The sequence below is a fragment of the Tetrahymena thermophila genome (assembly GCF_000189635.1).
Source record: "Tetrahymena thermophila SB210 genomic scaffold scf_8254649, whole genome shotgun sequence".
Lineage (NCBI taxonomy): Eukaryota > Ciliophora > Oligohymenophorea > Hymenostomatida > Tetrahymenidae > Tetrahymena > Tetrahymena thermophila.
The window spans coordinates 40369-57218 of record NW_002476417.1 but is presented as its reverse complement, the minus strand read 5'-3'; the positions used below and the strand labels follow the sequence as shown (position 1 = coordinate 57218).

At 22.5% G+C, this 16850-nt stretch overlaps 5 protein-coding genes across 5 annotated transcripts; 2 read left to right on the top strand and 3 right to left on the bottom strand. All coding sequences in view use genetic code 6, as the record gives it.

Annotated features, from left to right (window-relative positions):
• Positions 1–864: 864 nt before the first annotated feature.
• Positions 865–3335, top strand: TTHERM_00266300 (hypothetical protein; the record flags this gene model as incomplete). The annotated part of the gene is made up of 7 exons (XM_001015865.3): positions 865–1230; positions 1280–1465; positions 1574–1705; positions 1762–1894; positions 1961–2237; positions 2285–2906; positions 2976–3335. 7 exons carry the CDS (start codon positions 865–867, stop codon positions 3333–3335), a joined length of 2076 nt encoding a protein of 691 aa, XP_001015865.3.
• A 302-nt stretch (positions 3336–3637) lies between these two features.
• Positions 3638–4490, top strand: TTHERM_00266290 (hypothetical protein; the record flags this gene model as incomplete). Its single annotated transcript, XM_001015864.2, has 3 exons — positions 3638–3803; positions 3897–4096; positions 4374–4490. The coding sequence occupies 3 exons, from the start codon at positions 3638–3640 to the stop codon at positions 4488–4490; spliced, it is 483 nt and encodes a 160-aa protein (XP_001015864.2).
• A 385-nt stretch (positions 4491–4875) lies between these two features.
• TTHERM_00266280 (anaphase-promoting complex subunit 11 RING-H2 finger protein) lies at positions 4876–7953 on the bottom strand (the record flags this gene model as incomplete). Its single annotated transcript, XM_001015863.2, has 1 exon — positions 4876–7953. The coding sequence occupies one exon, from the start codon at positions 7951–7953 to the stop codon at positions 4876–4878; it is 3078 nt and encodes a 1025-aa protein (XP_001015863.2).
• Positions 7954–9094: 1141 nt separating this feature from the next.
• Positions 9095–13533, bottom strand: TTHERM_00266279 (IQ calmodulin-binding motif protein; the record flags this gene model as incomplete). Its single annotated transcript, XM_001470734.2, has 8 exons — positions 9095–9439; positions 9519–10490; positions 10548–10693; positions 10927–11515; positions 11571–11722; positions 11773–12292; positions 12654–12945; positions 13058–13533. The coding sequence occupies 8 exons, from the start codon at positions 13531–13533 to the stop codon at positions 9095–9097; spliced, it is 3492 nt and encodes a 1163-aa protein (XP_001470784.2).
• Positions 13534–14027: 494 nt separating this feature from the next.
• Positions 14028–16358, bottom strand: TTHERM_000266278 (hypothetical protein; the record flags this gene model as incomplete). The annotated part of the gene is made up of 1 exon (XM_012797597.1): positions 14028–16358. Exon 1 carries the CDS (start codon positions 15846–15848, stop codon positions 14028–14030), a length of 1821 nt encoding a protein of 606 aa, XP_012653051.1. The 5' UTR covers positions 15849–16358.
• Between the last annotated feature and the right edge of the window lie 492 nt (positions 16359–16850).

Genomic DNA, 16850 nt, shown 5'->3' with positions numbered 1-16850 from the left:
TTAAAATCTTTGCTAAATTTTAAATCTCTTACACTATTTTTATTTTATTTTGCTTAAAATGTTTAAAGGTTTTTTATAAACCATTTGTAGTTTAATGATCATTTTTAATAGATAATTACTTACTATTTTTAATAACTTTTAAAAATATTTTTTCAATTTTAATTTCAGAAAATTATATTAAATAGAAATATGAACTTTTGTAAGTAAATAAATGAATTTAAATAGAGAAGAAATATAATATTAATATAAAGAATTACTCTTAACAGTTGGATCCCATTTAAAATTTTTTAGTTGTAATTTATTTATCTCAAGTATTTATGAAAATAGTTCAATATTTACTTCATTTCAAATAATGTTTTTTATTTTTAAATATTTACTAACTCAAATTAAATAAGGAATATAAAGCAATCATAATAGACCAATAAAATAAATTAATTATAAAAAACTTAAAAACAAAGAAGGAAGATAAAAAAATCATCACATCATAATCGTTATTCGAATTTTGGCAGACTTTTTACCAGATAAAATAATGGTATTAACAAGACAGAAAGAAGATAATATATAAGTAGGTGAAATAGTTATTAAATAAAATGTGAATTAAAGTTATTAACAAATAAATATTTGTCAAATATTAGCTAAGATGGCAAATTTTAAAAAGAATTTTAAATAAATTTGTAAAATTTTAATTTTTAATAATAATTATAATCAGTTGACTTTGTTTGCAATAATAAAATCTCAAAAATTTTTAATAATTTAGTATTAATTAACAACACCTCTGTAAATTAATAAATAAATCAAAAATAAAAAAGGTATTAACATTCTTAAACATAAACAAAAGTAAATTATAAAAGGATAGTGAGAGAAATGGCTTAGAATGTAAATGGAACATAAAAATAGGATACCCAAGGAGGGCATAAGCTCAATAGAAAAACAACTAAAATAGAATTTTTATCTTAAGAAAATTAGCAATTAAAGGAGTAGGTGCAAGAATTATAAAATATTATCAAACTAAATAAAGAAGCATTGAAAATTGCAATGTAACCTAACATAGACAATACTTAGAATTCTAACTTCAATAATGAAAATTCTTTTTAGAAATCAAATAATATATCTACAAATGACAATTCTAAAGCTCTTACTCACATACTGAATGCAATGTATTAAGAAAATGAAGCATTAATCAAAATAAATGAGAAGCTGGCTGAGGAAAGAAATATAGCTCAAAGCAAAGTAAAAATATCAAAACAAAATTATTAGTTAATATTCTAATTTGAATTAGGCTCTCATTAATGAATAAATATCAGAAGCATCTTAAAAACACGAAAAAGAGCTGATTTAGGATTTAGAAGAGAAAGTAATGAATTTATCAAAGAAAGTGAAAGAATAGGAATAACAAATATATTCTTATGAAAAAATACGTCCTGACTATGATGAAATCAGTGGTATTGTGATCAAATATAGAGATGTATTATAGTTATATTTTTCTTTTTATGAGTTTTAATTTAAGGAAAAACATTTTAATGATGCAGACAGAAAACATAAACTAATTTTTTACATTTACTAAAAATAACAGGTTATTAACATTAATGACTAAACTATAAGACTGCATGATGAAAATGAGAAGCTGAATATCATTATTTAAAAATTAACAAGAGAAAATAATAGTCTTAAAGCGGATAAGTAGGACTTAGTAAAAATTAATATGGTATGAGTTTTTTTTTATAAATAGGAGAGTTTAAATTTATTAATATATCTAAACAGTAAATGAGTAATGAAATTCTCAGATTAAAAGCAGCTCTAGCAGCACCTCATGGTAGATCTGCTTACACAGCAAACACAAATACAAATGTGGCTTTAATTGATGAAGTTGCAAAAGGAAAATAACTTATTAAAAGTAAATTAAAAACAAAATAAAAAAATTTGAATGATTGAAAAATATTTTTTATGTCTAAATTTGAAGTACATAAGAAGTTGATGAAAAATGATAATAGTGATGAAGAAGATTAAGATGATGAAGAAGATATGGAATCTGAAATTGATATACTGCCTGAAAAAGCCACTCTTTACACGGAGATTGGTACTACAAGCACTAACCCAAAACCTGGTTTGGTTATTCCAAAACTTGATTTAGCTAAAGCTTTAAAAATTTAAGAAATAAATGCTAAAAAATCTACTATGCAATAGCTTTAGAAGCAATAAGGTTCAGATATCGGAGCAGTTTGTTAATAACTTAAAAAGTAATAAATCATTTATGAAATAAAAATAAATAAAATATTTTACTTAGGGTTGAGGCAGACTTAACTATAGCTAAGAAGAACTTGCAGAGAGAAATGCTTTTAAATAAAACTTTATAGATAGAAAATGAGAATTTAAAAAGATTTAATGTAGAATTGGAATCAAGAAACGAAACTTTAGTTGCTTCAAGTTTAATGTATGAGGAAAAGTGGCAAAAAGTGTTTTAAGCATTTTAATTTTACAGGGATTACTATAAAAAAACTATTTAATAGAATTAATAGAATGCATAAAATTAATAAATATAAAGAAGTAACAGGTCTTAAAATAAAGGAGACAAAAGCATGATAGGCATAGATATATTGAATTCTTCTTCCTATACAACTACTCATAATAGATATTTATCATATAATGGTAACACATTACCTTAAAATATTAATATTAATGACTCATAGTTAAACATGGATCCTGATAAGCTACTTACCTCCAAAATGATATCTCGTAAAGAACTAGCAAATCAAAAAAATATAGATTAAAAGAGCATCTTAGACTTAAACAATAATGAAATAAATTTAGATGAGGAGATATACAAAATAGATCCTCAATCTCAAAAAGAATATGCAAAAAATTACTTACTTAATATAGCAAAAGAAGTCTATGGCATATTCAATAAAGTAATTTAATTTCTAATAAATTCTTAAATATATATATATGTTTTAATTTTTTATTTTTATTCAATACAGCAACAAAATAATTTATCTCCCAAGAAGTCAAAGGTAAAAAATACCCTACAAAACGAGTACAAATTAAAGCGCTCTTTAAGTAATCCTCTTGACTATATGAATGACTAAGGTAAAGAGATGATTATTTAAAGCAATTATCAAAACCTTGACAGAAGTGATATAGGTGCAGGCTTGAGAAACTTTACTACATAAGTTGGTTAAGATTAAATAGAGTCTCACTCATAGCAAAAATATAAAGAATTAAATGATGTTATAAACAATTAAGAAATATTAATATAATTTACTGAATAAACAGATGAGAAGTATTCAAACAATTTAACAGGTCACACTCCTATCAAGCCAAAATAATTAAATGATTGAAGAAAAAGAATTGTTAATAAAAATTAATTAAAATTTAAAATTTATTTGGCAACAAAAAAATAAATTATTTTAAATAATTTAAATTATTAACTCTTATTTATTTGTTTATTTTAAATTTTACACTTTTTGTTTTTCTACTAAATAAAATAATTTGCATCATTCATGACCAATAATTAACAATCATTCTTAAAAACAGTTTGATGATTAGTAAATTTCGTTATTATTTAGATTATATTATATATAAATATAGTAAACTTGCTTTTTATTTAATAAATTTTTATATAATTTATACCTATTTATCTATGATCTAAGCATAAAACTTTAGTTTGCAAAGTAAATTATTATTGTGTGAATTTAATTTAAAGTTGCAAATTGTTGTTAAATAATCATAAATATAAATCTGCTATTTATTTGTAAAAATTAGAAAAATGGATTCTGATTAGTTAGCACTCTCAAATTTAAAAAATAGTAATTGATGAAATCAAGAGTTCTAAATTGATTACATTTTTATTGAAAATTAAAGCGTAGGACATTTTATAATTATATTTTAATTCAAAAAAGGCATAATGGTCATGAGGTAAGAAAAATAAATTGTTTTGCAAGATTTGTAGCAAGATAGAATGGACTTGTCTAGATTGTTGATGGCTCAATCTAAATTGAATTTATAATTTATGCAATAAAAAAGACAGACTGAAGTTAAAAAAGAAAAGCTTAAAAATTTAGATAGAATGCTAGGCTAATCGATTGATAGTTTGCAAAAAGTAATTATTTTTTAAATAGTTTTAATTTAACTTAGTACAAAATATGAATTTTAGAAATATTATATTTATTTTCAATCAAGATAAACTTGGTTATGCAATAATTAAACAATCATAATTTAAATATGATAAAACATTTATTAAAATGTTTTATAAATTTTTTCACATTTTTTACATTTTTTGGTATTTTTAAGCCTTTTTTTTTATAAAATACAAAACTTTAATAATAATTATTGAATAATGCAAAATCTATAAATAAATTATATCAAATATAACTAAGATTAAAGAAACTACTTAGCGTCTTTCTTAAGCGTTAGATCATGAAACATCTGTTATTAGAGATAAATATTATAAGCTGCAAGCAGAGAATCCTTTAAGCTACTAAAAGTAGTTTTGATTGAGTTACAAAAAAAAAGAAAAAGAAAAATGATTTTGGTTTTTTGTTTATAAGTTAATTATTTTAAAATATATATTTAATCAAATTAACACTTAAAATATAACACTGTTAAATAAATTTTATAACAATATTTTATTTTTAAATGTAAAAAAGAAAACATTAAAAACATTGATCAACACTAACTTTTATATTTTAAATCTTTATTTATTTATATATTTAAATTAAGCTATTTTATATGAATATTGCTTGAATTAAATGTTTCACAAAAATTCACCTCTTCACTTAGATAGTAATTGCTTATAGATTTTATATAATAACAATTTATTTATTCAATTAATAATTAAAAATTCATTTACTTGCTTACTAAATATTTACTTAAATAACTTCATGCAATGTTTTGATAACCTTTTGGCTTCTTATAAAAATTGAGCTATATTTTATTTTAATTTATTTCAATTTTCCTTAATGAAGTTGTGTTTTTAGGTGAATTTTATCTTAATTAATAATTTATGTTTTTCAAACTTGAAGGTTTTTAAATAATGTTTGGAGATTCTTCGATTTCATCCATTAATTTCTCTCCAAAACTTTATTGTGGATTTTTTAGGAAATTTTAAAAGTTGTTAGCTGAATCTTCTTCAGAGAATTCTGGCGAAGATGTATCAGCTTTTATATCATAAAAAGATGGCTATTTGCTCATGAAAGCACGAAAATTCATAGTGTTTTAACTCATAGGACTTGCTATTTGACTAGATCCATCGTTTTAAAGTAAATAGGTGCTCTACTTAATTAAATAATTAGGCTGACTTTCTAATCCTATACTTGTCATTCTAGTATGAATATTATCTTGATTTTCTTTTAGTAATTCTTAAGTAACATTAGTCTTATACATAAATTTTTATTACTAGAAATTAAAACTGCTCAGTTTTTCTTTTATTTTATTCACATCAGATAAATTTGAAGATGAAGGAATGAGTCCTTAACTATTTGATAGCTTCTTTTGTTTAGATTCAATTTTTAAGCAGCTTTTTGCTAAACTTGCAGAGTATTAACCTAATTTATCTTAATTTAGTGAGGCTCTTTGCTTAGAAAATATTACATTCGCAGGAGAATAATTGCTGGGTCTATTTTCATTTTCAGTTATTTTTTCTTAATTTTCCTAGAAATTATCATTATCATCAGTTTGCTGTTTCTCTTCATTCTAATTACTATTTTATACTTGCAAATCTATTATTTCTTGGTTTGTCTTTTTATTCAAATACTTTTAAAATTTATTTTTATTCCATGATTTTTTATTCAAATTTGGAAGTTAATATTAGTCTGCATACTCTATTTAACTAGAAAAATCAGGAATATATTCTTTAAAAATAGTCAAGAACTCTCGGTTACTCAGCTAAGAAATTTTTTCTTACTCTTACTGTAATCTTGAATTTACATAATTTCTTGATGCACCAATTGCTTACTTAGATTATTAATTGTTAACCTTAGAGTATAACTGAACAGAAATATAATCAATCATATCCATTATCTCAAAGCTTTATCTGCAGAGAGGACAATTTTCATTGCTTTCTAGCCATTCTTCTAAGCATTAAGAATGAAAGTAATGGCTGCAAATAGTTATTCTCAATTTTTATCCTTTTACGAATTCCACTAAGCAAAGAGAACAACATTGCTTGTTTTTACTATTATTAACCTACAAAGTAGTAGGTATATTCTAATCTTATAATTTTTAATCGATAGATGTCTAATTATTTTAGCAATCCTTTACATCCTCTTTTTCATTTTATTAGCATTTCTTTTTTTCATGCCTATTTTTATCAATCATTTACTATTTATCTTAATTTTTACAAGAATTTCCGATGCTTTCATCAAGATTTTCAATGTTTTCATATTATTTTTAGATATATAATTCTATGCTAATATCAAAATTATTGCTTTTTTCTTTTTCCTTTTAATCTTTATTGTAATTATTTTTTAATTCTTTATCAGAAGAAGTATTTTCATATTGCTAAACTGGCATTAAGAAGTATTGTAGAAGTCTCTTTTTGTAAAAAATAGTCTTCTTTTTTTATTCTATTTGTATTTTGTTATTAACTTCTTTTATTATTTAAGATACAGATTTTTTCTTTGGTGGCACTTATGTTTAAACAATAATTTTTGGGATATTTTTATTCTAATCTTTAATATTCTTATTAGAATATGCTTTTAAAATAATTTTTATTATACCTAAAATAAGAAGAACTGTAGAAACTATTATTGCTATAAAAATTCCTATAATAAAATTGCTATTAACTTACATACTCGCACTTTCTTTTTCAACCTGCTTTTCTTTATTTTATTCATTTTTTTAATCTGTAATTTAATCTTATTAAATTTATACAGAAACTTAAAGAATAGTGGACTCAAGTTTCCTGATTTGCCTTACCTTTAAAATGATAAAACATTCTTAAGTCATATTTTAATCGTCTTAAACCATCGTTTAGTTATTTTATTCTAGTGATGTCAAATTTTGGTTAAGTGGTAAATTTTAACAAAAATATTCAACATTTTTAATAGAAAATTCATCTATTTGCATTTTAAATTTAGCATATTTGTCTTCATTAGATGGTAATTCTTTAGTGTTATTAAAAATTTAAATATCCAGTACAGATCTCAAATTATATTTTTTAAAATGAAAATAGATATGGTTATTCTGTGCTTTTTTTAATAAGTTATTCATTTAAATCTTATAGAAGTAAGCCTTATATGATTAAATCATTAGATTATTAGAATCATTGTTATCAAATAAAGTAAGAGGTTATAAAAAGATTCCGCAATCTTCATCCATATAGTTTTCCTTACAAGTGCAAGTTCCGTCCTTTCCATTACAGTACCCATTCTTACCATTGCAATTATTATGGCAAGGAAATTGATTAAAATTATATGCAAAAACATCATACCTAACTAATTTATTCTACGAAATTATGGTGTTATTTCTTTGAGGGGTATTTTATTAATAAAAAAAAGTCAGAAATGGAAACCTATTTGTTTAATACAATGGATCTTCGATGCTTATAACCAAAAGATGCTGTTATTTCTACTTTTCTGTTGAAAAAATATCAGTCTGATCGCATGTATAATATCCTCCATTTATATATTAATCTTTTAATAGAGGATCCTCAGCGAAATTTAAACAGGCTACAAATTTAGATGGTTGTTCTAATTCTGAAACTAAGATTACATCGATAACAATGTAGTTTTAGATAAAAAAATTGTCTAATGTTAAATTTAATTTAATGGTCAAAGCTGTTTAATTTTGTTAAATTTCATATAAATTGTTAATTCTTATCAATTAATAGTCATTATTTCCTAATGTATCTGTCTCCTAGCTCAAACATTATTTTATATTGGCAGTTAGAGCAATTAAAGCTACTAAAATGGCTGCTTTAATACTTTTAAAGAACTAAATGTTTGGTTATCTCTACATAGCAAAAAAAAATCTCTACTTATCTTGTTTTATAAAAATTTATTTTCTTAATAATATAATTTAATGTTTAGTTAAAAAATTTTGTTTTTAAGATTAAAAAAATAACATATGCAAAATCATGAAAATAATTGATGTATGTATACATTCTACTCATTTAAAACCATACAGAAATAATTCACAACATTCTTTTTTTAAATATTAAAAATAAAATTCATGAATGAAATTTTCACTAAGAAACCAACAAACGCTAGTCGATTTTTATTTTCAACCACTTCTCTTTTAAATTTAAGCAATAAATTACTATTAAGCATTTATTTGTTAAGAGTTGTATTTTTATTTAAAAATAGTAAATTAAGAATTACTTCAATATTATCCATATATTATTTATGCTTTCTTTTTTATTCTATTGTTATTTACTCTAAGTTGAACATATTTTTAAAGGCCTTGTCATAAATAATAAAATTTCTTTTATCGTGGGTTTTTTTAACCTATAGAAATAAATGTAAATAATAATTTTATTTATCTTAAAATAAAATCAATAAAATAAAAAATATTTATCAATTTATGACAAAATTAAATATTTTAGAAATATTAAGCCAAAAAATATGTAATATTCTAAATATTATTTTAATAATTTTAAGCATCAAACATAATTAAAAAATAATAGAATAACTTTAATATTAGCTAAAAAAAATATAAAAAAATATTTATCTTCATTTTATCTAAATTATATGTATATAATTCAAAATTAAAAAAAAAACTATAAATTCTTGTGTAAATTAGCAAAAAAATAATTCTAAAATATTTTAATTATTATTATTTATTTTTAATGTTTTTTTTAGGTGTTTTAGAAGTTTAAGCTAGATTTATTATTGAATTATGTACTAAAAGACAATAATCTTAATATTAAGAGTAATTAAAATTAAATAATCAATTAGTGATATAAAATGTTTTAGAAAATAAACAACTCAATTTTAATATTTTTTAGCATTTATAAATTAAAAAATTAAAATAGAAAACATTTTTACTTTTATTTGATGCTCATTAATTTTAAATTCAAACCAATTAAAAAAATATAATAAGGTAATTTTTTTTAGTAAGTAAGTTAGTTAGTTAGCTGTTTAAATAAACATTTTGAAAATCAGTTAATTAACTGTGCAAGACTCTCAGATTTTTTTAAAGATTTAGATTCAGATATTTTTTAATCGTTTTCTTTGTCAATACCCAAGTACTTTTAGCTCTTTTTTCCATTGAAGCGGTTACCATAAGAGGCTATTCTCATTTAATTAAAATCTTCTTGTGTAAAAAATTTCAAAAGCTTGTTATTATCGAAGTTTGTTTCTGAGGTGTGTTATCCTACTTATGTGACTCCTTTAGTGAGATTTAGCAATTTAAGCATACTTTATGATCCAAATACCAAAGGAGTTTCACCTTTCACATTTAAATTATTTAAATCACCTCCTTAGTTAATTATCATCATAATAACCTTATTTACAAATAAATAAATAAATAAATAAATAAATAAATATATAAACTATTATTATATTTTATTTAATAGTTAATACCTCCATTTTATCTGATTAGAAAGCAACATGAACTGGTGTATTTCCATTACAATCAGGGGCATTTGGATCTGATCCTTAATCGATAAGCCATTATATGAATTCTGTATTACGATGATAAACCGCCCAGTGTAGAGCAGTCTATCCTATTTTATCTCTTGCCAAATAAAAGTCTCTTCTGCAAAAGATAAATTTACCAGTATTCACAGCCCAAAATCTATTATTTTTAGCAGCTTCAATTAATTTTACATTTCTAAGCTGCTGCTCGATAGGCTTCGTAGCAAGTTAGTCAACATTTCTTTTAAACTCTGAAGTGCTGTAGTTTTCATCAATATTAAATATGGAAGTATAATGAGTAGAATGAGTAAAGCTTTAAGGAACTTTTGACTGAGAAAGAGATTTAGTAGATTAAAATAATTTGCCTCCTTGGCTTAAAGCTGTTCTAGGTCTTGTAGTATTGGCAAATGTTGATTTATTGTTGTTGTTATTATTATTATTATTTTAAAAAAAATCAGTACTTTTATTTGCCATCGTGTCTATTTTTTTACCTTATTCTATAAGCTCTTGATCATTTGTAGAAATTCCTGTAAGTGGTCTTTTCAGTTTTTAGCCTTAATTCAAAGTACCTGAACGAGTCTATTTTCTTTCTTTGAACATATTACCACTTAAATTTTCATTATTGTAATCCTTGTGCTATTATGTCATTGGGGTGTTGACTTAAGGTTCTTCATCTAAATTAATAATTTAGATATCTTTAGCCTTATCAGATGTTTGCTAAATTTTAATGTTTTATTTTGTAAGATGTCTAATTTATTCAATCTTAAACTTATATTCATAATATTTATCTTTTTCTTTTGTTTCAAGTACTTCCTTCATTTTTTTCTACTATCTATGCTACCTAAATTTTTTTTAGATCATAATTATATACCTTAGCTCTCGAGGATTTACTTTAGTTTCTTAATTATCTAAAGGTTTCTAATTACATTTTTTAATTAAGAATTATTTATGAGATTTTTGAAATTATATTTTTACATAGAGAGGTTCTTCTCTAATAGGTTTAGCTGGTCCTCCTGAGTAGAAATTTTTAAAAGTGTATGGGTTCTTGAAAGCAATGTGAGCTTTTAGATTAATTTTATATTTTTCTTACTCGTTTTTATTCAAAACCTTCATAGCATTATCTAAATATAAAATTGAAAAAATATATTTTGATAAATTTATTTTAGTGTTAATAACAAAACTAGTTAATTAGCTAACAAATCAACTAAATAAAAATATTTAGATGTTTATTCAATTAATTCTAAGCAAAAAGAATTATTTGAAAATAAACAAAATTTGAAGAAAAGGTAAAAGCTTCTTCAAGTTAATTTTACTAATATATATAAAAATAAATGACTATTTCTAAATAAATTACTTAGCTCTGAGTATTTTTCCATCTCTTCAGGAGTATAATCTTGTGCATTGTGTTCATCTTAGATAAAGATCTTTGAAGGAGGATGATAATAGTGCCTTGTTACACTTTTATAGAATTTGTCATTTAGCTACTGCTTGGGCTCTGATATAGAAGTTAAATACTTTTTCCATTATTCCTCTTGTTGTTTTTTCTACTCTCTTTCTTTTTTTTTATTATTAATTTCACTCTCAAGCTCTTCTGCATAATAATTTATGTTTTTGAGATCTTTGATAACTTCATCTTGATCTATTTTTCCTTCTAAGAAGAGCTTTAAAGACTCTGCTCCTTATAAGTTTTCAGGAGGTTTTTCTTTGAATTTCCCTTCTCTCTCTAACTTATAACAAACTGCTGTAAACATCTTCTGCTTTTTAGCATGATATTCTTTGTTTTAATACTATTCCCATTATTTTTATTTTTTCTAATCATACTGACGAAGTTTTTCATATGATTTCTAAAGAGAATTTTTAATGAATTCCTGTCTGCTTTTCTTTATTGCTATTTATATTTCCTCGTAGTTTTTTAAAATGTCTTCAGCTAACCCTAGTTCGAGCTAAATTTTAAAATGAAAAGATTATGATTTTTATTTGAAGATTTTTAATATTTACATTTTATATTATATCCTTATCAATCACATCTACTGCACTTTACATAAACTTTCTATCTATGCAAGAGTTTAGTAGCTCACTAGTGTTGGCTAACAGTTTAAGTTCTTCAGCAGTTAACCACTCACCATCAGCGTATCTATCAAGTAAATGATCTATGTTTTAAAACTAAATTGTAATATTATTTTAAAAATGTTGTATTTACCTCTCTACATAGATTTTTTCATTTCAATTATATATTTTTAAACAAATGGTAAAAACCCAACTTCGTTCCATGATGAGCTAGCAACTTCGTTAGAATAGAGCTACTTCTTTTCTTATCTGCATTATTTAAATGCTTTTTCTTTATTCTAATCCCAAAAGTTTTAAACTTTACTCAAAGGTTCTTCTGAATTTATATTTTTTGAATCTGTGGAAATCTATTCCTACTCATCATCTAACTAAGCATCATCCATTCTAATTTCATCTAGGGACTATTTTTGTTTTTTCATCAGCTATGAAGCATTTTATAATTTTTCATGTTTATCTGACAGCCCAAGTCTTGATAAAAACTACTAAGTCCTTGGATTTCCATATTTGCTCATGTTCTAAAAAATATCTTTTGTGCTTGTAGGTGTTATATTTTTCAACACATATTTCACATTAGATGCTTGTGTATCCTTACCTTACTTTTTTAATTCTTGTTTTTCCTTTAATTTCTCTAAAACTAAAACTAAATTCTCATACTTTTATTATAAAACAATAATTAAATTAAAAATAGATAATAAAAAAAATAATTATTAATTTCTTAACGGATAATAGAATTTAATCAAAATATATTGATAATTTATCAAAAAACATTTCAAATTATATTGTGTAGTGATATTGAATTATTTTTTTATTTCAAATAAATTTACTTAATTACATTTTTAAAATCTCTATTCTTAAAACATTCAAATAATTTTAAAAAATAATAATTTTGTGTATGTTTAGAATATTAATTTATTTATTGAAGATTTTAAGTAATTTAAAAATTAGTTTAGGAATTAATTTGCTATTTCATAAAAAAGCGCCAGTAAATTTGAAAATAATATAAATGATATTTACATCATTTAGCTTTTCTATAATTGAAGTATTTAACTTTTTCCTTAAACTTTCATATTTAGTTTTAACTCTCAGCCAGGGAAAATGATCATCTTTAGCTTTCTAATTTTATTTCTTGGCATCTTTTTTATCCTATTCTTCTTGCTTCTTTTCTTTTACCTCCTACTTTTCTTTGAAACTGTTAAACATTTATGATATGGTTTTGTCCATACAACTAAGAATGTAATCAGCTTTTTCTTGCTAAGTTTTAAAGGAGCTCAGGACTATAGTTGATATATCAAATGCTTTTAAAACACTATAATTAGAAAATGGATTACTATAAGTAAGTGTTTATTTTTATCTTTGTAAAATGTTTTATTTTAATTTTTCTTAGTAGATGAGATATAAATAACCAAAGAATAAAGTACTTAGAAGATATTGGAATATCAGTCTCAATGTTGATGTGAATTTTATAAAGAGATTCAATCGTTTTAATGACTAAAGATTAAAATACAGTTGCTATTAGAGCATTACCAAACATCTTCACTACAGAATTCTCTTTGTTCATATTTCTTTATAATTGCAATTTAAATTTATTATCGATGAAACTTTAAAAATTTTCTCCAAATTCAACTACAGAAGGGATATTTTAAGCTGTTGTTGGTAGCTATTCTTTAAAATAAACTTTTTTCTAGTTCTCCTAGGAGGGCGCCTTTTCTTATTAACCTGCTTGCTTTTAAGTGTCTTTAATAAACCCGTCAGGAAATACTTTTTGTTTGAATTAATTGCAATATAGCTGCAATTTTTAATCAATTTCATCCCTTTCAGATAACTCAAAAACAGGATTTTCTATTTAAATTTATTTTAATCTCTCATAAGTTTTAAGGCTTTTATACTTAATCATGGGTAAAATAGGTAGAAACCTAGCTATCTAATGAATTCTACTTTGTTTGCTTAGCTTATTTGAATATTAAAGAGAAAAAATAAAAAGTAAATAATAATTTCTTTGTTAAACTGTTTAATAATTATTATAGTTATTTTTATAACTTTTGATTGATTCAACTAATTAAGATATATATATTTATTTTTTTACATTTCATTCAAAAGAATAACTCATTAAAGAAATTCTATTTATATTATAATTAAACTCTAACTAATAGTTTGTTTTTTAAAATATTATAAAATATCTAATTTAACACTATTTTTTTTTTTATATTTGATTTGATTTAAATATTTTTTAAGAAAAATAAATAAATTATTTTATTAAAATAAATTAATTATCTATTAATTTAATGACAAATTAATAGGCAAATTAACTTCAATAATTGCTCAAAATAGTAATTTTTAAAAATATAAACAGTTTTTATTAATTAAGTTAATTTAATTTAGTTAATATTTTCATTATTCTACATGAATATCTTTTAATTCAATGCTATGTTCCCATGATGATATCATTACCTTACCTGGAATATTATTGTTTGTTACTATAAATTATCTCTAGCTTAGCTCTAGAGTTATTTCAGGTAATTGAGTTTATTTAAAGGCTTCACCTTCCAATTTATACAAATTGACTGTGTATATATAATTTTAAACTTATTTGTTCTTTTATTTCAATTTTTATTTGAATACTAATTAATAAAAAGAATTTTTTTATTTGCCACTGCAAAAAATGTACTTGCAATCTTCTTTTATTTTTGTTTGATGTGAGTACCAGCGGTTTTCTTGCTTATCATATACCTGCATCAACAAATTTTAATTTGAATCATCTCCGTTACCAAAGATTGGGATGCCTCCATAAAATATGTTGTCTTAGGTATTAAATAAATAAATTGGTGTTGTTTCTTCATCTTATATTAAAAATTGGCATTAATCCATTTAGATCAATTTTTTATTTACTAAATCAATTTTTTTACAAGTTTACATTTCTAAAATAGTAGAATCTCTCTACTAAAATACACCATTTAAAAGATATAAAAACTATTCATCGCAAGTGATTGACCTTTGTTGTAACTCATCTTATAAATAGTCGACATCTATATATTCAGCAAAGTTAATTGTATCGAGTTAGACGAGATTTTAACTGATTTAGCAGTAAAATAACATTTGTGGGTTAAATTCCTTAATTTCTTTGTTTGCTTACTTACACTCCTAAGAAATACTTAAATAAATTTCTATCTGCTGCCCAACTTATCTCACACAAGAAAATGTACTTGTTTGACTTAAAATTATTGAACGGTCATCAATTTATAATCTAAATTTTATGAATTCTGACTTTTCTAACTATAAATTAGAATTAAAATACATGATTTTTCCATTATCACTGCTGTTTTTAATATTAAGCAAATACATTTCTTTTTAAATATTAATTTATTTTTCATGATCTAATTATTATCTTTTTAATTATTCATCTTATTCTTCTTCTTCTTATTCTACTTTATTTTATTCAGTTTACTATTCAATTTATTTCTATTCCATATTTTTTTATTACTTTACTTATTCGAATTCATCTTATGCTTCTTCTAAAAACTATTATCCAAAATGATTTAAATTTAGAGAATGTTAATTTTGTTATTACTAATCGTTCTTTTACTCCTGTTACTTATCTTCTTCTTTAATTTATATAATTTATTTTATTTCTTGTTGTTAATCTTCTTGTTAACATTATTTTTATTAAAATTTAGGATTTTGATTAGATTAAATATTAATTTTATCGTCCTATATTTTCTATATTTTTGGTTAAATTTAAATATGTAGAGGAAATAACTACACTAATTTATCTATGAAAATATCTTTATTATCATAAATTTCCATGTTTAGTTAATTTTATTCTAATTTTAGTGCACTACTATTTAGAGTAGTTCTGAATTTGATCTTTTTGTTCATATCATTTTAAAGTTGAATGATGAAGTTAGAATTTTAATGATTATTATTAGAGGAAACCCACTGATTTTAATTATATAATTTTTTTATTTATTTATTATCTTTGAAATCATCTTCAAGAATTTTATCAGTAATATTGCAGTTTCTGTAAGAAGTAAAATCATATTGATCTTATTAAACGGATCTAATGAAAGAATTAGTAAGATCAATTTCATTTTAATATTCATTTTTTAATATTTTAATTGTTCTAGCGAGCTTTTTTTAGATGTTTAATTTTTAATAATTAACTATTGCTTAATTGTTACTCATCGAATAATTATCTGAAGTAGTTATTACCATTATTTTATCATTTGTAATCTTTTATAGCTCTAAAAGTAAATATTTAAATAATTTATTCTAAAAAAATGGTTTTTAAATATTGCTACCTAACCCCTCTTCTAAATCAAAAGGATAAGTAATAATCACATATTAACTTTAAAAGAGTTTGATATCTTCCAACACATTATTTATTATAATTTAAAAACTATCTTCATTTTTAAATTTATTATTTCTATCTAATTTATAATATTTTTAATTTTTATTGCTTGTTTCTAAATCAACATCTGATAAACATATAAACTAAATCTAGTCTTAAAATTCTTCTTCATAACTTTAATTATATATTCCATCGTTTAGTATTTGGTATATATCTTAATTCAATTAACTATTTATAGATTTCTCTATTCTTAGATAAGTTATTTTAGGAACATTTATATTATATTTCAATCTAAGCTTTTATATATAGCTCAAGCTACAATTTAAACCTAAAGCAGTCTATACAGAAAAATTATTTATTGAATAAGATACATTTGAACCATTTTTTAAGTATTTAAAGTCTGTTTCACTATCAAGAAATAAAAACGAATTTCTAAAGTAATTCAACAAGTGATCAGTAATTATTTCAAAAATAGAAAATATCATTTTCCAGTATGTTGATAAGCTATTCAGCTATTATTCGCTTGTGCAATTTTAAATATCTTATTTACTGATACTTTAGCTAATATGCTAAAATTTGCTAATCTTTTAAAATCTTTTCATAAAATTTCTAAATAATTCAAGCTATTTCTATACTATCGCTCTGTCACCAAGCATCCACAATTTTTTTTCAAATCTATTGAATGATTGATAATTAAATGAATAATTAAAATGGCATTTTTTGAGAATTTTATATCATAGAAAAAATGATTGTAAAACTTAAATAAGTTGGTATAATTGAGGATATAAATTTAAAGTGATAATTACTTCTGCTGCTGAAAATCATTTTAGTTTGTTTTTATTTATTCCAAACACTATTAATTAATT